The 23,610-nt window shown below is 36.6% G+C and overlaps 1 protein-coding gene and 1 pseudogene across 1 annotated transcript; one reads left to right on the top strand and one right to left on the bottom strand.

Annotated features, from left to right (window-relative positions):
• Positions 1 to 334: 334 nt before the first annotated feature.
• On the bottom strand, positions 335 to 4,976 carry LOC126785815 (neutral ceramidase 1-like). The gene is made up of 9 exons (XM_050511466.1): positions 4,524 to 4,976; positions 4,067 to 4,275; positions 3,634 to 3,978; positions 2,865 to 3,129; positions 2,515 to 2,785; positions 2,294 to 2,419; positions 1,818 to 1,881; positions 1,305 to 1,465; positions 335 to 976 (listed from the first exon to the last, which is right to left on the bottom strand). The coding sequence occupies exons 1-9, from the start codon at positions 4,847 to 4,849 to the stop codon at positions 425 to 427; spliced, it is 2,319 nt and encodes a 772-aa protein (XP_050367423.1). The 5' UTR covers positions 4,850 to 4,976; the 3' UTR covers positions 335 to 424.
• A 2,811-nt stretch (positions 4,977 to 7,787) lies between these two features.
• Positions 7,788 to 8,565, top strand: LOC126789410 (chlorophyll a-b binding protein of LHCII type 1-like; annotated as a pseudogene).
• The last annotated feature ends 15,045 nt before the right edge of the window (positions 8,566 to 23,610 follow it).

Raw genomic sequence — 23,610 nt, 5'->3', positions numbered from 1 at the left:
CGCTTCCGCGTTTCCAAACGTTTCACTTCCACGAACCCGTACCCGATTCCATGCAGCCTAAATGGAGGATATAAGTGTAGGCATCATTCTCAAACCGATTCTTTCATTTCCCATTCCAGTGGACTTGGTTCTAAAACTAGCTGCATTCAATTTATGATTTGGTCGAAGTAAACCTCCTAGATTATTCAATAAAAACGTTACTGTAATCTATTATAATATTTGGTCATGATTTATTCCTATGTAATTCTTACGAATTTAGTTAATTTGTCTTCCAACGAGAAATGACCAAATGCAAAAAAACAAAGAAAAAAGGTTAATGGGAAAGAAGATGATATGGAAATGTAACACCCCGTGGCAATCAGTCGGTTCTATGTTATCGCTGAAGGTGTTCACAAATACATGTACATAGTTACAAATACTACTCTTAAGCTACCACAAAAGCACTAGATGACCCTGTAAAGTGGCGAATAGACCCAACTAGGTTCTTAGAGGCACCAAAGTGCCTTATTCTGTATACTCCGGGAGTTGCAGACTGAGGAATTCTCCATTCTATGGTTGCCTGACTTCTAGTACTGAATTTAGAAGGTCTAGACCACTTGAAGCGCAGACAGAAATCATCGTCATCGTAAACTGGAACCCAAGAATCCTTTCCATGTAGAATCTCCACAAGGGAGAACGTACCTTCAGTCATAAGGTCATTACGAGGACAAGCCGACCAGAAGGTCACTGTAACCATGTCATGACCTCTTTTAAAAGTGGAGTTATGAGGCACATCTGTACTGCAATCCCCAAAACTGACACCAGCAGGGGTTGCATCCATCACAACCGGAGTAAGCAAGCTTATTTGCTTATCGAGGAGATCTGGAGGTTGAGGACCTGGTGCAATGGGTTGGTCACTGATGAGAGCTTTAGCAAGCTTCTTGAACTCCTGAATGTAGGCACTTAGCGTGTGTGGTCCATAGAGAGTGGATGCACCCTGAGAAGTTGAGTGAGTTAAAAAAACGAATATAGCAATTAAACCAGACCAACATTATACAACTTTACAGAACTTTTATCAAAATGAAACATATAACGTAACCACTCACAAAACTAAAGAAGATAAATAAATATTAAAAGAAAAGAAAGTAATCACTCCAATCTCCCACAAAACTGTTATTAGTCCTTTTCTTTTCCAGTCCTGACGTTATGGTAGGACACCTTCTCTTACAAGGTCGCTTACTGTACCTTTTTATAATTAAACTTCCTCTCGATTACTCCATGTTCCAATGAGCAAGTGATTGATTTCAAAAAAGGTAAAAACTCACCTCATATCTCTGCACTTCATACTCTTCAAAGGTTGTGATATACTGAGAATAAGTATTAGTCAATCCTGCTAACACAACATGAATATTTCCACCGTGACCACCACTGGTCAGTTCAGCTTTCACAGCATCACGTAGCCGTCTGCCAGCCATTGTCGTAAATTCTGTTTAGAATGCAAAAAAATATTCATAAAATTAGGATTACGCAACCATGTGACCAAACCAAAGTTGGCTCTGTCCGGAAGCAACTTCAGCTTATGGGGGATATTAAAAAATACATGGGACACGTCATAGGCAAAATCAGGAAATTTTTTCAACAGCATATAAATCATTCAAGGTAAGGCCACTTGCTGTTCTCTGAAATAACTGCTACCCATAGATTGCTTTAATTTTTTAAAACATAAATTAAGACAAATACTGAAGTTATTAAGGCTTGAAAATCACCCAAAAAGTTAAACATGCATTCTTTTCTCTTTATAAAATTAGCAAAGAAGAAGAAGTGAAGCAGGTTACTACCTCCAGGAACACTGAGAATGATAAGCTGCCCTATCCGGAAGATCTGAATTGGAAGTATTGCAGGCTACAAAACAAACATGCACAATGAGGATATTTAGGAAGACATCAAATAGTACAAAAAATATTAAATTTAAATATTTATACCATTCACGGAAAAAACACATCTCTCCTTAACTGAAACAAACAGGTAAAGGGGCCTGATAACAAGTTCACATATCAAATGGCAGTCATTTCAAGCCTTAACAAATCAAATGTTGCCCATCAGATAATTTACTTTAGGACTTCCCAAACATCTAGAATATACCTTGCTATTTACTAGGACCTTGGCAACTACACTCATATATAAAAGATAAGCTACCCAGTTGCATAGAGTTTAAATAGTTTAATTGAGATACTACATTGACCGAACAATTTTACGAGTTTTATATCGATTGACATCATTGTCAAATGGAATTCGTCGGATAACTGCAACTTACTGCCCAGTCATATGGTTGCTTCATTTCACCAGTATCAAGCAAGATTGGCTTTGGACTCTGACAATCAACTTGTTCCTTGCCTGGCGTCTTGAGTACATTGCGCACCAATCTCCAGAAAGGGTTTCCCTGATATAATCAATGATCATGCAAAAGATTTAATCAGCAAATAGGAAAGAGCATAGAACATGCACTACTTATGTAATATGGCAGATAAATGTCACCTTATCATCCCCTTGCCTGAAATCAAAAGCTCCAGGTCCGTCAGTGGTTCCAGCAGCAAATCCAAATCCCATTGCAGCAGGACAAGTCTTGACCACCTGAGAATCTCCCCCCTTCTTGGGAAGGGTTACTTCAAGTTGGGAGAAGTCGATGTAAGTATGGCGGTATTCAATCTTCCCGGTCAACTGTTCAGATGCTTTGTTAAAAAGATCGACAGCTTTTTTGAATTGCCTCTCACCAATGATACGTGTACTTTCAAATTCATCTGGGTAACTATGCAAAAATACAGCAGGTTAGTATTCACAGGGGCATCATACAGCTACATCAATTAAATAGTGCAGAGACTTAATACCCAGGTCCTCTGCCATAGCACAACTCATTCTTCCCACCACAGGTGCTGTGATTGAAATCACAAGGTAGTCCTGTATCTGTGCAGAAAGCGCCTAGAACATTTGGGCTCACATCACCACAGTTTGATTGACAAAAGGCAGATACAAATCTAGGCTTGTTAGCTTGCCTTAGTACACCCCTGACACGCCTTGCCACACTCAAGGACCTGGTAGCTGGCGTACCAGGAGGAGACTGAAAGGATGCAGCAAGCTCCAGTAACTCATGGTCTGAATCAGAAAGAAGATATCTTAAACGATATGATTTGATGAAATCTAGTATGAACGAAAAAGACAATCCGATACCCATAGTTTATGACAAGCATCTGCACCAAAGTTCAGTTCAGACAATATGCAAGGCACATATTTGCACAGAGTTTCATAGCACCACATGGATAATATATATGGAGCCATAAAGTCAGGCATCAAGCAAGCATCATCTGATAGACTAGTGGTTAAGAATCACCAATGTCTAAAGCAATATTAACATTCCATTTACAGTACTTGGAATATATCATTTAGGTAATATAAGGCTTCATCTGCATTGCTGTATCTGTATTTCGGACACAATTTCAGAATCTGCTATGACATCCATCATTATAGCAAGCAAAAAGCACAACATATTGGAGAACATGGTCAAAACTATGAGGATTTGTTCTATCCTACGCGAATGAGTCTACGCCTTTATATATATGTATAATGAAGAAGTTAAAGACAAGCTAGAAAATAACTTACGATTAGCATGACGGTCATAAACTATGTTTGACACTCTCCGTGGAATCTCATCAGCATCAATATCATCAGAATATGCACCTCTACCACCATTCTCCTCAAACCAGTCTTCCATAAATCGTGCAGCAGCACCCTTATTATCCCCACTAATCAACGAGTTAGTCCGACTCATGGAAGTTCCATGAGTTGCAAACCAGTTAAAACTACCCACTGGACCCCATTGATTATCAACAAACTTCAGAAGAGTCATTTCTTTATCAACATCATATTTGTATTTACTGCGCTCTGCAGCAGGATTATTGAGATAAGCACTAGGACTACGATTTACTCCAGCATCCAAGATTTCTCCTGTCAGAATCAAACCCTCATTAGTATACAGTCACTGATAGCCAAAACCTATAAGTAAAGAAAAAGGGAACAAAAAACCTCCCCTTACCCTTGTTAACAAAAACCGATCCTGGCGCAAGATTTTGATGGGCTTGAATAATGCTCTGCTCAATGCCATCAACAAGGGCATCAAACGACTGACGCACAAACCCTAGAGATGTTACAATATATACAACATACTGAAGATAACCCCCAGGACCAGCGTGGGTGTGAATTCCACTAATAGCTACATTCTTCTCAGTATAAAGATCCCCATACCTGCCAACAAACAACACAGTACAAATTCCATTACGCAACCTACAGACAACTTCCCCACTTAAACTTGAACTTGGATATTCTGTTCAAATTTGTTGCGTCCTTATTTCACTACTCGTATCAAACCAAAAACTAACAGTTAATTTGCGCAAGCTTCATTTACGATAACTCAACACTCTCAAATATTCAATTTGTTTTTTTATAAAAGAAAAAAAAAAGAAAAAGGTTCATAAATTAGAACACAGTGTTACCTTGCCTTCAACCTCTCAATGACTTTCAACTTGACAAGCTGCGAGGCCATGCAAGCATCGAGGTTCACAAACACCACCCGCTTCCCCTGCGGCTCCGCCGCCACGAACGACCGAGCCCGCAGCCGGAAGTGAACTCCGGAAGCGGTCTGCTCCGTGTTAGCGTACCCCATCATGTTGACGTCAGCAGCCGGGCCGGTGATGTCATAGCTCCCGAGCCCAATCAAGTAGTTAGATTCGCACACCGCTCCTCCAACAGCACACAGAACCACAAAAATCGCCAGTAAACCTCCATAGCGTTTCCGAATTTCAACTCCTAGTAACTCCATTGCAGAAAATGAAGCGATTACAGTTTGATCATAGCAATATTTAACAATAAAGAGAATCGGAAACGAATGCTTGTATGAGAATTGGAGAGAGAGAGAGAGAGAGAGAGAGAGAGAGAGAGAGAGGAATGAAATTGGAGTCAAAGGGAAGGAAGGAAGGGGATACTAGTAGCGGGGAAGGGAAGACGGGGAGGGGTTTAAATACTATTTCGTTTATTTCGTTTTCATTTCGACGTGGCGGGTGGAGTTGAGTTGGGTGCATGCAACTTCTGTGCAACGGAGGTTATCAGATTGAACCTTGAGGCTTTCAGCTACTCACCCTACTCTTGCTTGGGACTGGTAGCTGGATATATGTAAAGAATATTTCTTCTTGCTAGTTTTTGATTTCTAATAATGATTTTTTTTTAGAATGTTTCTAATATTGAAATTTAGTACCATGCATGCATCTTGGTAAATAAGTTTACCTACATTATCTACGTATGCCATTTGAGCTTGTGATAGTTTAAAGGGAAAATGTTCCTAATTTCGGCCATGTTTCACTAAAAAGAAGAAGCCATATTTAAATGTGCCTAATGTTAAATTTTTTTGTAGTGTTTGGATTGCATTCTACATTCCAAGTTATATATGCAAATAATTTGGATATTGAAAAACTAAAATTTCAAAAAGTTCGAAAAAGCTGAAACATTAGTATGTTACTGTTCTCATGATATGCTTTGTAACCTTGCTTATAGGCTCTATATTCAGTCATTAGATAACAGTATTGTTATGTATTCTATAGTATCATTAATCAAGGCTTCAAAATAGTGAAATACTAGTATGCAGTGCTCAATCATGATAAACTCGAGCACAATTCAATTTTTGTGGTAAAACACTAGACCTCAAACCCACTCAGCCAGCCACAATTCAAAAATTGAGTTAAATAACACGAATTCTTGTCCGTCCTTTGCCGGATATTATGATACATACAAAACTGTAAGTTTCAACTCTGAATTTTCATGAACATGATGAAGCTCACTACGGCACGCCAAAGCAAGGCCTCACCTTCATAGTTAAACAACAAAAGCTGCAGTAGTGGTACATGTTTGGCCAAAAAATGGCACTGCAATTAGGAAAGATCGTTGAAATTTTGCAAGGGCCCTCTTGATGATTTGATTCAAGGTACAACTGGGACATCATTCCAAATTAGCACTCTTGCATATGCTTAATGGAGTCATCCTCAATTGCTTAGGCTGCAAGCCACAAAAAACTCGATGGTATCAACTTCGGATTGCATCTGAGTTGTACCTCTCCAACAGTGTTTTGTTTTGTTAGATTAACACTTGTGATTTACGTTTACGTCGAATTGGAAAAAAAAATTCAGAGGATATTGTCTACTGCAAGTTTGAACTAGCAGGCAAAATAATGATCAACATTTTTTGATCGAAATTCTTGCCAATGCAACAATGCAGGTAGAGACTGGAGACAATATATTTCAGGATATAAACAGCAAGGCACACTGCTCTCACTAGTCGCAAGTTTGTCAAATCCAAAAGCCTGCTTTGAGTGCTTTCTCATCTCAGTCATCTGCAATTTTGGACTCCATATGTCAAACCCAAGGCAAACTACTCTTTATTGTTCTTGCTTTGGTTCTTTGTTTAGCTTTTGAGTACTAATAAATCCATGGAGGCAATGGTCAGAGAAGAACTGTGACAAACAAAATTTAGAACTCACTGAAAGTCGACGCAAAATTAAACCTGAAACAAGTAACATATTCAAGACTCGCCAGCAAGCTAAATCGATCAGATTACTCAAACTTGACAAAACTAGACGCAAAGATGCGATGAGTGCGGAGATAGCTCGGTTGGAGTCCATGATAGTAACTGCTTAGTTCACGAAAGGATGCACGATGGAACTCATTCAATGATTCAATTACGAAGTCTTATATATACTAGCAGATACGTACGGTTTTGTCATGGGTCATACTAATAAACAACAATAAACTCGATCAGAGTATTTCTAGCATGAATGATCAAACCTGCAAATTTAGAACCATGAATCAGTTTATACTTTTAGTTAGCCTGAACCAGAATACTTTAAACTGAATTATCTAAATGAGCGTTTTTCATGCTAGTTAGTCACCAAGCAATTTGGTCGGTCATACATCGAAGAAGTCTCATGCCTAGCTAAGAAAACTTGATCGAATTGTATGATATCTAGCAAGTGAATCATGATCCAAAGCTGCAAAGCTCTTTGGTTGGGTAATTCGATCGAATTGTATGATGTCTCATGTCTACAAAGAGTAATATGTCTGCTGATGAGATTGTACAAGTCGGTTGTACATTGAGTTTGGGACATCACTATTTGGAGAACCCACTGAATGCATCAAAGAAAGACCGAAGGGTCTTCTGAGTTCTGAAACTGCCAAGCTGAGAATCGTTTAGGATCATGGTAATGAAGTTAATAGTTTCAATCTTTTGACGAATCAGGACATTTGAACTGCGTTCTTTCCTGGTTCGTTCTCCAGTTTGGGCCTCTAATTCACTTTTGGGTTATGAATTAATTTTTAGTCTTGGGTCTTCAGCTCCAAATGGCATTTTTTTTTTGTCAATGTAACAATCAATTGATACTTGTCGCCTCTGATGGTTCGATTAGTTTGAAGTTGGAACTTGAAACATTGCTCACAATCTATGTTTGTTTTGGAATTGCATTGTTGTTTGAAGAACTTGCTACAACTGTTCAATATGATAACTTCTTTGGAGAGAGTCGTTGACTCGGATGTGCAAATTCAATGGCAACCGGCCAGAGATCAATGCATTTTAAACCTGTATAAATATGATGCCACCTTTGCACCAAATCTGTATAAATATCCACCATCATTTCTCTTAAACAGAAACAAGCAGCACTCAGCATTCTAGCGATTCTATCAAAAACACTTGCTCCATTTAGTTTCAGTTTTCCTTAAATGGCTTCTTCAACAATGGCCCTATCCTCCCCTACTCTAGCTGGCCAAGCTGTGAAGCTCAGGCCCACATCTAGTCACCATGTGCAAAATCGCTGCCAAGCCCAAAAAAATTTCATCAGGCAGCCCGTGGTACAACCCGGACCGCGTTAAGTACTTGGGCTCATTCTCGGATGAGGCTCCATCATACCTCACTGGAGAGTTTCCCGGGGACTATGGTTGGGACACTGCTGGGCTATCGGCGGATCCCGAGACATTTGCCAAAAACCGTGAGCTTGAAGTCATCCATTCCAGATGGGCCATGCTTGGGGCCTTGGGTTGTGTTTTTCCCGAACTCCTATTCCGCAACGGAGTCAAGTTTGGCGAGGCTGTTTGGTTCAAGGCCGAATCCCATATATTCAGAGGGTGGGCTAGATTACTTGGGAAACCCAAGCTTAGTCCATGCCCAAGCATTTTGGCAATATGGGCCAGGCAGGTGATCTTGATGGGTGCAGTTGAGGGCTACAGAATTGCTGGTGGGCCTCTTGGGTGAGGTTGTAGACCCATTGTACCCTGGTGGGAGATTTGACCCATTAGGACTTGCTGAAGATCCTGAATCATTTGCAGAGCTGAAGGTAAAAGAGCTCAAGAATGGAAGATTAGCTATGTTCTCCTTGTTCGGGTTTTTCGTACATGCCATTGTTACGGAAAGGGACCAATTGAGAACTTGGCCGACCACTTAGCTGACCCTGTTAACAACAATGCTTGGTCATACGCCACCAACTTTGTTCCTGGAAAATGATGTTAAGGACTTGAATGAAAGACAAACTTATTGTGTGCATATTTGTTCTGGAATCAATGGAGATTTATTTTCTTTGCAAATGTGTTTTATGTAGATGAATATCCAGCATCTGCTTAATTAAATGGAAAGTTGTAAACCAAACTGGAAGAGTCAAGAAATTGAGGATGAGCACGTTAACAAAATCCTCTTGTACTTCAGGTTTTTTATTTTTATTTTTATTTTTTAGGGGAAATAACTAGAAGATTTATTCATAACAACACATCAACACCACTATTCTTAGAGAACGAGGTGAAATGCATTTCAGACATAACTGAAAAAGCAAATGTAATCCTTTTCTGAGCATACCATGGCAAGATGATCAAGAACCAGCTATATAGGAAAATACACAAACTTAACCACTCCAAACTTCCAAATTAACCATAACCAATCAAGTTCATATTTATGCAGGGATGAAAGCAGAGATACACACGTATGCAGTGAGCTCTCAACACAAGAAAATACATATTCCTACGACTCAAAGTCACACAACAAAAACATGATGGAAGACAGATAGTTCGGAGTAAATATGCAGATTAGAACATTCATTTCATAGCAACACCTCTTCTAAACTTACTCGCCATTGCTCTTGCTTAGTTAATGGCTCCATTGGATTCTGTAGGAATCAGGGCCGGCCTAAGACCAAGGCAGGCAATGCCTAAGACTTAGACCCCATAATTTGGAAGGTCTCCTCTTTACATCTATGTGTGTGTATATATATATACTTATTTAAAAAAATTAGAGATAGACTGTAGACGAGAGAAGCTTGCGAAGCAGTAGCACACCTGTACATGGGGCTAAGTCAAAATCTAACGTCTCTCAATTTGGGATTATAAAAAAAAACCCAAAAAATTTCCTCAATATTTTAGCAATTTGGCAATGGAAGGTTGCTCTGAACTCTCAATCCCAATGATAATATCTCAAATCTCTTCCAATCTTCCTCTATTTAAGCTCTCAAGCTTATATAAACGTTCTTACAATCAACTATATCACAAGAACGGTTGAATGGATTGGCCATATTGTCTATTGAAAGAAAGTTTTTCAAACAATTAAAATACAATAATTTGATCAATCTTTTTGCATATCAGAAGACAAAGAAAGTGGCATTCAACTAAACATGTAATTGTTTTAGCATATCTTTTGTATCAAACTAGTTTTTTATATGGTGTTAATGCTATTACGTAGTCTAATTTATTCATCATCTATGTAACATGCAATACATTTTGCTACGAAAGAAATATGAAATCAAAAGTGTTATTTATTTATTTATTGTTGTAGGAAATATGGAATTGGTCTACTCATAATCCTTTTATATAGGGAGAGTATTACATTGGTAATTACATCGTACATTATGATGATAATATTGACTAAACGTTACACAATAACTATTGACTTCTAATCACTTAATCACCTCTCATCTGTTACATTGACGAATGCACATAACATTTTTTCCTTCAACACTCACTCTTGTGCCAAGTCAACGGTAAAATTGTGCATAAGGTGTTGCCTTATTAAAAACCTTGCCAAGTAACAAAAAACCCAGTGGGAGAAAATAAAACTTTGGTCACAAGGGAAAAATAGTACAATGCACCTACTACAATTGGGAATAACATATATGTGCTAGACTCCCCCTAATGTCTGCATCTCCCCATGAGTTCTACATTAATCATGAGAGTTTTGATAACATTTCATTTGGTATGTATTTCTTTACGCATATTTGGCGACAACTTGAATAGTGTTCATTTTCATTATGTCGTTTTCTCTTTCATGTATAAGGACTAAATAAGCCTAAACCTTTAGGTATTATTGTTGCGTGGGCGCAAAGGTATACAACGAATGAGATGTCGAGTCTTGCATATTGTATTAAGTGCAATAATGTGTCTTTACACTTGTATAAAGAATCTCATTTCCCAACACTCATTCGTCATCTTTTATTTAGAGGAAAAAACTTATCTATCTTTAAAGACTTCAACTGATCATGGGAGTTATAGAAACCTCACTTTTAATCTTTAGAGTGTCTAAAGCCGATTGATGGTTAATCATCAATATTACAGTCCTCGAGATCCATTTCGAAACTATTTCTTCCCAAAAATCTTTTTCATTCTCGACTTAGGATTTGCAATAGCGACATCTTTTTTTGTTCATCAAAAGTCTGTGCAAATCCATATTGAATACGCAATGACATAATTCATCCGATCTCTATTCCAAATCAAGTATTTACTTCGTGAATATTTCAATTCCTTTGGTAACTTAGCTTCGCAGTCTAGAGTCATTTCTTGCATGAATGAAGTCAGTTCTAGGACTATCATGCATATCTCTTATTTTCGATCCCCATAAAGATATCTTATTACCACATTCATAAGATGCTTTTGTTTGTTTTTCAAAAACTACCAAACTGATAAGGTAGTGGAATGCAATGAAATCCATTATGAGAATATTTATTTGTGGTCCATTATGAAGGAATATTTTCTCATGGTTGATTTCAGTGCGTTAGTGAGAAACCTTGCGCCATAAGGTGAATATACATTCTTTTATTTCTCATTACGCATCTTAACAAAGTCATGTGATAGGGTTTACACTTGCGGTGTCACCTTCACCTGCCCAAATATCTATCTCTTTGTTAGTGATTATCATCCAAGATCGCTTCTTTCTATTAGGCCAAAATTACTACGTTGGTATTCCTCAATGAAGTGTGGTTCGATATCAAGACTCAATGTCTTACATTCTCATGTGGTTTGTATTTGTAGAGATCACTGTATTTGCAAGGATTTGTTCTAACATCTTAGGCGTCCCCCAGTGGTAACAAAAATCCAGAAAATTCTCATGAGGTAGATTTAGGCTATGGATCAATGGATCCGTTTGTGCCAAACTCGCTTTCTTCCTTTAATCGACTATATATCGAACTTAAGGTGGCTTCCCCTCTTCCTTGGAGAGCCGTGGCATGTGACACCATTTATACCACTTTATGGTGCCACCATGCCACCATCTAGGTGGTGATGCAATATCCAAATCCTCTTACGTGACGTCATGTCCTCTTCTTAGGACGTTAAACCTTGCAAGCATATTTGCAGCTCATATATGTGATCTCGTCACTTTGTGAAATAGTTGGGATCAAGATGAGACACAGTGGGGACAAACCACGACAATTCATGTCGTTCCACTTGAACGTTATTTATTCTTATCTCGCCCTAACGACATGAAAACTGTCTCATCAAAGTGACATTCTGCATATTTGTCAAGGTTGTGATATGGAACACTATTTGGATGCTCATCTCCAATAAGAACACTTATTCACATTAATTGGTTTCACCATTATGCGATCTGGCGTCACAATTTCGCACATAGATTAATCTGGTTGGGCTCAAGGATTGTAGATCCGTGTCAATTCGTGTGAGCTCAAGTATTTCAATCCTTTGATTTTATAGGTTATAATTTCATTTACAATGATGACGGTGATAGCTAAGAACAACTACTACAAATATACTCTATCATGACACTAATGTTATGACATTTGCTTTAAAACGTCATAAAAGGACCTTTCAATGACGTTTTTTTTAATGAAACATCATTCATCTTAATCTGAGTTTAGTTTTATGACAGTTTGGAAAACGTCATTGTTGTTCTCGGTCCTACTATGACGTTTTCTCAATGTCATAATTGTAATGACGGTTTCTGGTTGTCATTATAAATATTTTCATGACGTTTTGGAAACGCCATGATAAAGATATATTACCGCGTTTTCTAGCCGCCATGAAAAATCTTTCCATGACATTTTTTAATCGTTACATAGTAGTGCAGTGGGCTATGACATTTCCTTTTTCTAGAGACTTATTTTGGCCCAAAATTAAAACACTCGCGTGTTTTTTTCACTTTGGCGCCTTAGCCCAATTCGCAACTCCCAATACAATTCAATTAACACTCTTTTCTTTTTCTCTCAACTGTGTTCTTTATTTCCTTTCCCGAAATTCATCAATCTCCTCCGGCAACTCCAACATCCCACATAACAGCTCACTCCGGCGAACCCATCTCCGTCACCAAAATCCTCACCATTTCTTCCATCAGAAAACCCATTTCCATCACCAAAATCCCACCCTTCATCCACCAGAAAACCCATATCCATCACCTATTACTGGGTAATGTTTGAGACTCATCTTCTTATATTTCTCGACTTTGTCTTATAATGGTGTTGTGAATTACAATATTCAATGTTTTGTAATTGATATCATATTGCAGTAGAGTTCCTTGATATGTAGTATTTAGTCTTTGTGATTTGATGAATGAAATAGAGTTTTTGGGTTTGTAGTTGTGAATTAAAAAGATAGAATAAGGAACTCTTGCAAAAGTTTTATGGTACTTTCGCATCTTTCGTCGACCATAGGAGAACAATAAAAATGGCACTCCTCTCATCACAGACAAGATGGCATGATGCGTCATCCAGTTGACTCAGCTTAATGGAGTTTTGTAGATAAAAAAATGGCCAACATTTGCTTCTGATCCCAGAAATTTGAGATTTGGACTTCCAACCGATTGGCTCAATCCATTCACTGAAAAAAGCACCAAACATAGTACATGGCCAGTGATTTTAGTCATATATAATCTTCCCCCAAATGTTTGTATATCATCTGAAAACTTGATGCTTAGCTTACTCATTCCAGGTCCTAGGCAACTAGGGAACGACATTGATGTATATTTGCAGCCTCTGATAGATGATTTAGTCAAGTTGTGGATTGGTGTTGAAATGTATGATGCCTATAGTAAAGCCATGTTCAACCTTAAAGCTATCTTATTATGGACCATTAATGAATTTCCGGCATATGGAAACTTATCCGGGTTGGCTGTAAAAGGAGAATTTGGTTGTCCTGTATGTGGTCCTGATATACCCTCTCAGTGGCTACCTCTTGAAAAAAAAAACAGTTTATATGGACCATAGGCGATTTCTTCCACCAAACCATCAATTCCGCAAAAAGCACAAATGGTTCAATGGTAATATAGAGAAAAGGATGAGGCCTAAATTTTTTACTGGGAGCGCTATAGTTACAGCTTTAGCTGGATTTAAAAATAAGTGAGGGAAAAAAAGGGAAAGTGAAGAAGTTAAAAAGAGGTGATCTAGCTAAGATACTGAAGAAGAAGTATGTGTTATACAACCTGCCATATTGGGAGGTTCTGATCTTAACCTTGCTATTATCTATCATTACATACTATGATATTGATTTATGTGTTTAATGTGTTTTCTGTTTTGCTGTTTTATATTTAGGAATTGCCTTTGTGTTATAATACGGATGTCATGCATTGTGAAAAGAATGTGTCTGAGGCTATTTTTCGAGCCATCTTTGATGAGAAGGGGAATTCTAAAATTAGAGGTTTATCACGTAGAGATTTAGAGTTTCTTTCTTCTTATGGACGATGATGTTCCTAAAGAAGAAAGAAAAGATAAGATTGATAGTTCACAGCCTTACACCTTTACAAAAGTTGAGCTTCAGAAGTTCTGTAACTGTTTAGATACATGAAGGTGCTTAAAGATTATGTTAAAAATTGTGCATGTCCAGAAGGAAGTATTGCAGAAAATTACCTAGCGAATGAGTGTATTCAGTTTTGTGGTCGATATAGTAAACATCCTATGTTTAGTAGTAAGCGAAAATGGAATGATGTCGATGAAAATGAGTCTATCAATGAAGGATCAACAATTCTAAAGGGTCGATCTGTTCAACTTACTGATGAAATGCACAAGGTTGTGCATCTCTGTGTTCTTAACAACAGTGAACAAGTTGTGCCTTATATTGAGTAAGTAAATAAATATTCCTCTGTTCTGAAAATTTTCTAAGCTTTAGGAAATTAAATTTCTTAAAGTTTTGTCTTCGATTTATGCTTCAATCGGGCTCATAAGGAAGAGTTAAAGTGTGCTGATCAACGTTTGATAAACGACTCCAAAATGCTAGAAAAAGTGCATTTGGAAACATTTATCGAATGGTTAAAAGCTAAGGTTTGGTCTATTAATCTATGTAGGATACATATGTGATTGTTGTATTTAGTATCCATTTTTGTATTAATTAAGACACAAAGCCACAACTTGTGTATTTTGTAATCCATCTGTGTTAATGATGTCTTTTAAACTGATGTATATATATATATATATATATATATATATGATATTTTAATATTTCTAGATTACATGTTTTCGTTACTGTCTTTTGTAATCTATGCATTTTGTAATCTATGTTTCTTATTATTGATGACTTCCATATATTTTTACTACTGATTTAACGTTGTTTTTGCTAAATAGACCATGTCAACACGCAAGAGAAAGGCCACAGATGTTGAGTGGCCTGCATTCGAATCACTAGTTGCTAAAGCTGACCTAGACAATGAGGAGCTAGAAGATGAAGATGAGGACCTTGAGCTTACTCCCGGAGCTGAAAATGGAAAGAAGGTAAGAGGCAAAACTACCTTGCAAGTTCTTCCTTCAGGACATTCAAAACATGTCTGAGTTGAGTGGAATGAAAGTGGACACCCTGTTGGAGGCGCTTATGTGAAGTTTAGCTCCACCATTGGGAAATTAGTAAGAGAGCAAATGCCAATCAACCTAGAATCTTGGCATAAGGTGACTGTTGAACAAAAGAATGAGTACTGGGGTGTTCTGATAGTAATGTGTTCTCTATTCCGTGTTTTTCTACTTTATGCAAGTTTTTTGTATCAAAAAAACTGATTTCCAATACCCTTAAATGTTGAAGATTTAATAGTTTGATTTTTGTTTTGATATAGCAACAATATCAAGTGAAACTTATGCATAAGACATTCATCTTACAACAAATAGGAAGGCTATGGAGAGCATACAAGAATCTACTTTCGACATCGATTAGGGTAGTTATAGATGCAAGACACACTAAGACAAAACGTACACGGATCCTTACCTTACTTAGACCCGCTAATGTGCCACAAACAGAGTGGGATGCCTTTGTGGTAGAACGGTGCTCACCTGCATGGCTGGTAACTCAATATGGTCAAGTATTTGTGATATTTTGTAGGCAACAAAATAAAAGAATAATTATGGTGTTGTTATATGCAGGAAAAGAGTGAGAAAATGAAGAAGATTAGGGCTAAGCAGACAATGCATCACACAATAAGTCGACAAGGTTATGCAAGAACGACACATGAACATGTAAGTAATAAGACAATAAGTAAAGCTCACTTGTATTTTATTTTCGACTGTTTGGACTTATTTGTGAAGTAGGAAAGTATAAACTAACATATCACTTTGTTCTCATCAAAGAACAAGAAAAATCCTGGAAAGAAGTTGAACCAGACAGAAATATATTGTTTAGGTCACCAGCCAAAGAAGGCCAAAAATCCTATTGTGATGCAAAAAATTGTAAGCACCAAATATATGACCAGATTAAGTTTCATATTATTATGATTGGCTTTATTGTTTTACAAATTTCTCTATATTCATTATTTAGGCTGAGATACAAGCAAAACTTAAGGAACAACTGCCTACTGAAGAGATTATTCATGTGAAGCATGATGTATTGAGTCAAGTTCTTGGCAAGGACAGACCTGGTCGTGTTAGAGGTCTGGGAGCAGGTGTTACACCTTCAAAGGTTGATGCTCAACTACAAAACATGTCCTGGAAAGAAGCAGTAGAAGCTAAACTTGAGGAGAATAATCAGCGTTTCAAGATACTCTAGGATTTCATTCTTAGTCTGGTTAATTTTTTCCTCTCACATTGTTTTTAGATCAAATAATGCATGTATATGCATTCTGAAATAATTGGGGATTATTTTTTAAAGAAGTAATCTTCTACTGGTGATAGTAATGTGCATATTGGTGGTTGTGATAGTGGAAGTTTCATGCGGCCAAGTACTTCTCTTCATGCTCAACAAGTAAGTTATTTGTGGATTTTGTAACTTGCTTTTAAATGAGTTTATGATTAAGTACTAACTTAACTAAACATTAACCATCTAGGATGGACATGTGAATGGTGAAGAAATATGAACCCTAGTCTTGACACTGCTGGTTCTAAGGTAATCTTACTACATATTATGCATTAGCACAAACTAACTTAAGTTCAATATATTGATGTTGTATCCTAATTTGATAAACATGTGCATAGCCAATTAGGACATTGTTTAGTGATTTCAGTAACAATTTCTTCTATCAATAGTTAGGTCATTTGTGTATATTCTTCTGTTATTGTTGTAGTTTGGTCACTTGTAGATCTTTGTTACTGAAAATGTGGAAGTAAAATGTTGATATTTCTCTTTATGGAGCATGCCTTCAATGTTTTTCAAATTCAGGTTAAAAAAACTGACAGTAGATCATATGCTAATGTACTATACAGATTAACCAGTTTCCTCTAATTGATTTTATGTTTGATATTGTCACTAAATGACTGAATGTATGAAGGTTTGATCACGTTGTTTATAGGCTTTGGTCTGAGTGTGATTTTCTGATTTTCTTGTGTAGTCAGTACAAGGAAGCACCTTCAGTGTTGATAATAAATGTGATTTGCTCACTTGGGAGGGTACTGGTGAAATTGTTGCCAAAGGACACATATCTGCAACAGATCCGGCAACAAAGGTACATGGTTATAAGTTTGGACCTGATTATTATAGAGTTGCCATAGATGAAGTTATCATTGCCAATGCTGAATTCTACCGACTTACTCCGGAATTCTTGCCATAGAAGATGCATTAGGAAGTACCATTGCTTGGCCAATTAAGTATATTATCCCTTGCACCAAATTATAAAATTTGTACTACTATTGATGTACTTGTAGGAGAATTTGCTTTTGGTTATGCTACCAATTTTTAACATAATCTTTAAGCACCTTCATGTATCTAAACAGTTATAGAACTTCTGAAGCTCAACTTTTGTAAAGGTGTAAGGCTGTGAACTATCAATCTTATCTTTTCTTTCTTCTTTAGGAACATCATCATCCATTAGAAGAAAGAAACTCTAAATCTCTACGTGATAAACCTCTAATTTTAGAATTCCCCTTCTCATCAAAGATGGCTCGAAAAATAGCCTCAGATACATTCTTTTCACAATGCATGACTTCCGTATTATAACACAAAGGCAATTCCTAAATATAAAACAGCAAAACAGAAAACACATCAAACACATAAATCAATATCATAGTATGTAATGATAGCTAATAGCAAGGTTAAGATCAGAACCTCCCAATATGGCAGGTCGTATAACACATAATTCTTCTTCAGTATCTTAGCTAGATCACCTATTTTTAACTTCTTTACTTTCCCTTTTTTCCCCCACTTATTTTTAAATCCAGCTAAAGCTGCAACTATAGCGCTCCCAGTAAAAAATTTAGGCCTCATCCTTTTCTCTACATTACCATTGAACCATTTGTGCTTTTTGCGGAATTGATGGTTTCGTGGAAGAAATCGCCTATGGTCCATATAAACTGTTTTTTTATTGCAAGAGGTAGCCATTGAGAGGGTATATCAGGACCACATACAGGACAACCAAATTCTCCTTTTACAGCCAACCCGAATAAGTTTCCATAAGCCGGAAATTCATTAATGGTCCATAATAAGATAGCTTTAAGGTTGAACATGGCTTTACTATAGGCATCATACATTTCAACACCAATCCACAACTTGACTAAATCATCTATCAGAGGCTGCAAATATACATCAATGTCGTTCCCTAGTTGCCTAGGACTTGGAATGAGTAAGCTAAGCATCAAGTTTTCAGATGATATACAAACATTTGGGGGAAGATTATATATGACTAAAATCACTGGCCAAGTACTATGTTTGGTTCTTTTTTCAGTGAATGGATTGAGCCCATCGATTGGAAGTCCAAATCTCAAATTTCTGGGATTAGAAGCAAATGTTGGCCATTTTTTATCTACAAAACTCCATTAAACTGAGTCAACTAGATGACGCATCATGCCATCTTGTCTGTGATGAGAGGAGTGCCATGTTTATTGTTCTCCTATGGTCGACGAAAGATGGGAAAGTACCATAAAACTTTTGCAAGAGTTCCTTCTTCTATCTTTTTAGTATGTGGGTTTACTTTCCACCTAGAAGCCTGACATTCAGGACATTTTTCCAGGTCCAAATTGTCTCCCCTGAACAAACTACAATTATTGATGCATGCATGTATCTTCTCATAGCCTAAAACAAAATCCTTAAGTGTCTTTTTTACTGTGTAAGATGAATCAGGACATGTATTCCCTTTAGGCAACATATTCTTGAATTCCTTTAAGAAGTTGTCAAACGCAACATTGGAAAGACCAGAATCAGCCTTCAACTTGTACAAGTTTAAGGTGGCTGATAATTTTGTGTATGTAATGCAACCAGGGTATAAAGGAACCTCAGTTTCTAAAACCTTTTTTCGGTAAAAATCATCCAAATTTGTAAAAGTAGAGGTTTCACCTCCATCAGGCCTAGGCAACTGAAAATATGTATCTTCATACATTTGATGTGCATCATGCATTTCAGAATCCTCATCAATATGAGGTACTTCTGCAAAGCTATTGGTCCTTGCGGACCTTGCTGGTCTGGTAGGCTCACCATGACCAACCCAGTCTGTATTTGACCTAATGCAACAACAATACTTCATCAGTTTGTGTACTACGATTTTGACAAACAACACAAGGACATCTGACCAATTCAGGATTTTTTCCATACTTCTTGGAGTTGAAGATAAATTCTTTGGCGGTTCTTGGTTCTTTGAACTATTTTTATCCCATGATATCCAGCTTTTATCCATTCTAGACTAAAAAGACATTACACCTAGAAAATTATGAATAGACCCATTAGAATAAAAAATAATATGTAGGCAGTAGGCTACTCATCTCATGCATACACTTCACAATGCTTTATTAGTAGCATAACCTACACAACAACTCACATCCTAGATAATTAACTAACAAACAATCATGCAAACTTATAATATATAATATACAGAACATTAGAAAATAACTAAACATCAGTACAATATACAGACCACCATCACAAATTGTCATAGTCATCTATTTCTTGCTCAGATCAAAGCACACATACCCAAGTGTAATTCAAATGGAAAGCAGAAAACAAAGAAGACAGAAAGCATAAAAAAAACAAGCACGTCACAATCAAAACACCATCCAATATAATACAATGACAATGTAAATGTAGAAAGCCAGACATAACATACAAAACCAACCAAAACCCACATCAAAAATACAAGAATTTTTAGAAGGGAAATGATAGAACTTACTAGGATTCTCCTGCAATGCTAACTAGTGATGTCACCTCCTCAGTCTCCAATTCAAACTAAATACTCTTGTTCCTTGAAGAGAGGGAGAAAAGAAAAAAAAGTTATTGATATGTAATATTGAATATAGGTCTTTGGACATTACCTTGGTGCAAGTTGAAATCCATACATATTGCAACAATGAAACCATTTCAGAATCAATTATCTAATGTCTAGGAAGACTCAAATATAAAACTCAACTCAACTCTCCCTTAGAAATGAAATTGATACCAGTAGACGATATATCAACTATCATTCCACAGCTAAAGTAATATCAATATTTGGAAATTAACAAATTCAAAGCTTCTACCCTAGGATGCAATACTTGTAATATTATACATCACTATTCATTACATCAATGGCAAAAACTGAACTTAACTAAACTCAGATTAAGATCAATGACATTTCATAAAAAAACGTCATTGAAATGTCCTTTTATGACGTTTTAAAGAAAATGTCATTAAATTAGTGTCATTAAAGGGCATATTTGCAGTAATGACTTGTGCATCAAACATTTTACGATTCCGCCTCAAGGGAGCGACGAAATATGAGGATGGAACCACATCTTCAATTCCTCTATGAAATAATATTTATAGATTTTTACATTCCTTTGTTTATTTAGTTCTTACTTCTATTTATCCAAAATATGATGTCCGTATATAATTCCTTTAATAGACGGGTACACATGTCACGACCTAGAGTCCTAATGAATCGTGCCAAAGCCTAAATATGTCAAAATTCAGAAATTTATTTTCTTTTGATCAGCGTTGTTGGATTCAATTAGCAGTTATATATAACAGATAAGCAGATATAAAAACTTCTCTATTATACGGTTAGATTAGAGGTAATGCAAAGGAAGTCAATTATAATCTCACTTTTCTTTTCATATGAAAAGTCGTTGACATAAATATTTAAAAACGATGAGGGTTCGATTGCCTCTTCTTGGCTCTTGTTACATAAAGTGTCAATGATGTATATAGTTAAGACATAAAAATAGCATATAAACTCAAATTCTTTAGAGTAATTTGATAGAATTGCGAAACGATACTTCCATCCCATAAGGTATGAACATTGTGAATCCCAAAGGAGTAGAGATATATTACTTTTGTTCTTCATTATTATTACTGTGGGGATCACATGATGCATTTTTTTGCATTCAGATATTCATGTTATATTAATATTTTGTGAAGTTTTTTTACTTTATGCGGTACTTCGCAAAGTTAAAATATTAAAAAACAAACCACGTATATTAATATTCAAATATTATCAATTTATTGAGAAAAATTCACAACCTTAGTTGTATGTCAACGATTAGATCAAGGTCTTGTCTAATCCAAAGACAATAACTTTAGTATCGAAGTCTAATTATATTTTAGGCATGACAACCATTACAATAATATCTTGAAAAAGTAAGAGCAGACTGTAATCAAAGTCTGGAATCTCGTTGATTAAGCTAGGTTTTTATCGCTGTTTTTGATTGAGATTCTTTGTCAGTTATGTTGTTCAATATTGAATATGCATTTTCAAATCGTTGTACTCTTATTATTCTATGCATTTGTCCATAGTATTTGCCTTTTTGCTTTAGGGTTATTACTGCGTCATTATGTAAAGTTTGTTTTTAGAAAATTTCTTTGTTCTGAGAGACCTTTCTTTGTCATTCAATATTTTAATTATGCTTCCAAGTCACGTGTATGAAACATGTTTGCATAATTCGATCATGGTTGAGCCTTTGGCTGGCTTATAGGGGAGGTTGGTACTCAAATTCTTTAGAGTCCAATATATATTGTGTTGGTTTAATCAATTGTAGATAGAGTACGAGACTTATTAGTATAGAAGTCTAATTAAAACATTAAATAGACATACGTAAAAATTAAACATACCAAGATACATTATGGTCAATTTAGAGCTTTATAAGGTTGCATTATCATAGTAAAGTCATACAAGTTCATCATTTCCAAGAAATACAAATTGGATTGCAAGATCAAGAATTTCAATGATCGTATTTTTCGATGCTTCGTGAAACTACTTTATCACAGTAATAGATTTGTCCATTTTCATATAATGCTCATGAAATTTCATTATCATGCTATGCTTATTGCATATAACATGCTAAATAAATTAATTATTTAATGAAATACATAAGCATAGCATGTTAAAAAAGTAGAGCATAACATTTAACTTGATTAAATAATTTACAAAACTAGAGAAATTATCGTACTCACAATGTATGCTAAAGACCACAGATAATATAATGTTTAAAATGTACATCATAGCATTACGATTCAATTACAAGCTAAGCAATTAAATTTAAAATTTGCATATCATATAACATGTCACAATATTCAGAAACTACTTTACTCACGTAACATATGTAATTTCATGTATATGAACGAAATTTAATAAAAGCGGCAATAATAATTTTGATCATACTTGTAAGTTTGCTAAATAAACTGTGTAAATGTGGTTGCTCTTTCACTTTTGATTGGATCATCGCAATTCTCGCATTGATCGTCGCAAGGATACGTTACATTCAAAATAATTAGAATTATATGATTAGGTCACATCTAATCATATAATTAATTTACTAATTCACCAAACAGTAAATTCATTCTAAAACAGTAACTTTGACTTTTACCGACAGAGGTAAAATCCTCTTTTCTAGTGGGTCCGGTCGCGCAGATCCGATTGAGCTCGTGGGTCGGGTCGATAGATCCAAAGCGCAGCGTCGTCGAGGCTGCAGGGTTTCGTCGGCGATCGGGTATTCTCGGAACGAGCTGGGTTGTGTCGTGATCTGTGAAGACGTAGTTTTGGGTTGCAAGGCAGAGGCTTTAGGACAGCGTCGACAATCCGGAATGAGCGGGGCTTCTAGCGGCGCTGGTCTGCAGGCCGATCGGATCGTCATCGAATCTGGACGGCCCAATTGGTTGGGAGCATGGCAGCGATTCCAAGAAGGAGGGAGCATTGCTGATCTGCTCTAGTGTCCATGGCGGCATCGACGAGGCTGGGCTAGGCAGAAGATGGGTGCCTAGATCTGAGCTGCAAGGCGAAAGCCTCTGTTTTGGAAGGCGTCGCGTCGTCATGCGGCCGGGTCTGGATCGGCGATGAGGAAAACCGATCTGGGCAGATCAAAGAGGAGATGGGGGTGCCCAGAAAAAATTTCTGGGTGCCCTTAGAACAAATAAATTTCTTTGTCTTCTTCTGCAATATTTTCCACATAATTTTTGTGTTGTAGGAGATATGAAATTAGTTTAGTCATCTTATTGCATAATCCCTTTATATAGGAAGAGTATTACAATGGTAGTTACATTATACCTTATGGTGATAATAATGACTAAACGTTACACAATAACTATTGACTGCTAATCACTTAATTACCTCTCGTCTATTACAGTGACGAAGACACACATCGTGTTTTTCCTTCAACATTTATATATATATATATATATATTTCATTTTATCTTCCTTTATTTTTCAATTTAGGCTTCATTTGTTCACGGGACGGCACCGGTAGGAATGCATTGGTTAGAACTGAGTCGGAAATAAATGAAGCCAGCAAAAGACGCAGAGCCTGCAAAGTTCACAACAATTAATAATGAAATTGATAAATAATGGCCTGAAATAGAGTTTGAAGAAACTTTTATTTAACTGACCTCCTTCCTGCCAACATGTACAGTTCGATCCTCAATATCAGTAAAGGGCACCTTCAAATCTTTAAGAACAGACAGTTGAAATATTGGAGATAATGGCCTC

Source organism: Argentina anserina, chromosome 3, assembly GCF_933775445.1.
Source record: "Argentina anserina chromosome 3, drPotAnse1.1, whole genome shotgun sequence".
Classification (NCBI taxonomy): Eukaryota; Viridiplantae; Streptophyta; class Magnoliopsida; order Rosales; family Rosaceae; genus Argentina; species Argentina anserina.
The sequence above is the reverse complement of the archived record's forward strand: the minus strand, read 5'-3'. Positions and strand labels throughout refer to the sequence as shown.

Coding starts and splice junctions, on each gene's coding strand:
- LOC126785815 (XM_050511466.1), bottom strand. CDS start 4,849: ATGGAGTTACTAGGAGTTGAAATTCGGAAACGCTATGGAGGTTTACTG. Junction 2,786..2,864: donor TGCTATGGCAGAGGACCTGG/GTATTAAGTCTC, acceptor ATTTTTGCATAG/TTACCCAGATGAATTTGAAA. Junction 977..1,304: donor ATGAAGTGCAGAGATATGAG/GTGAGTTTTTAC, acceptor TCAACTTCTCAG/GGTGCATCCACTCTCTATGG.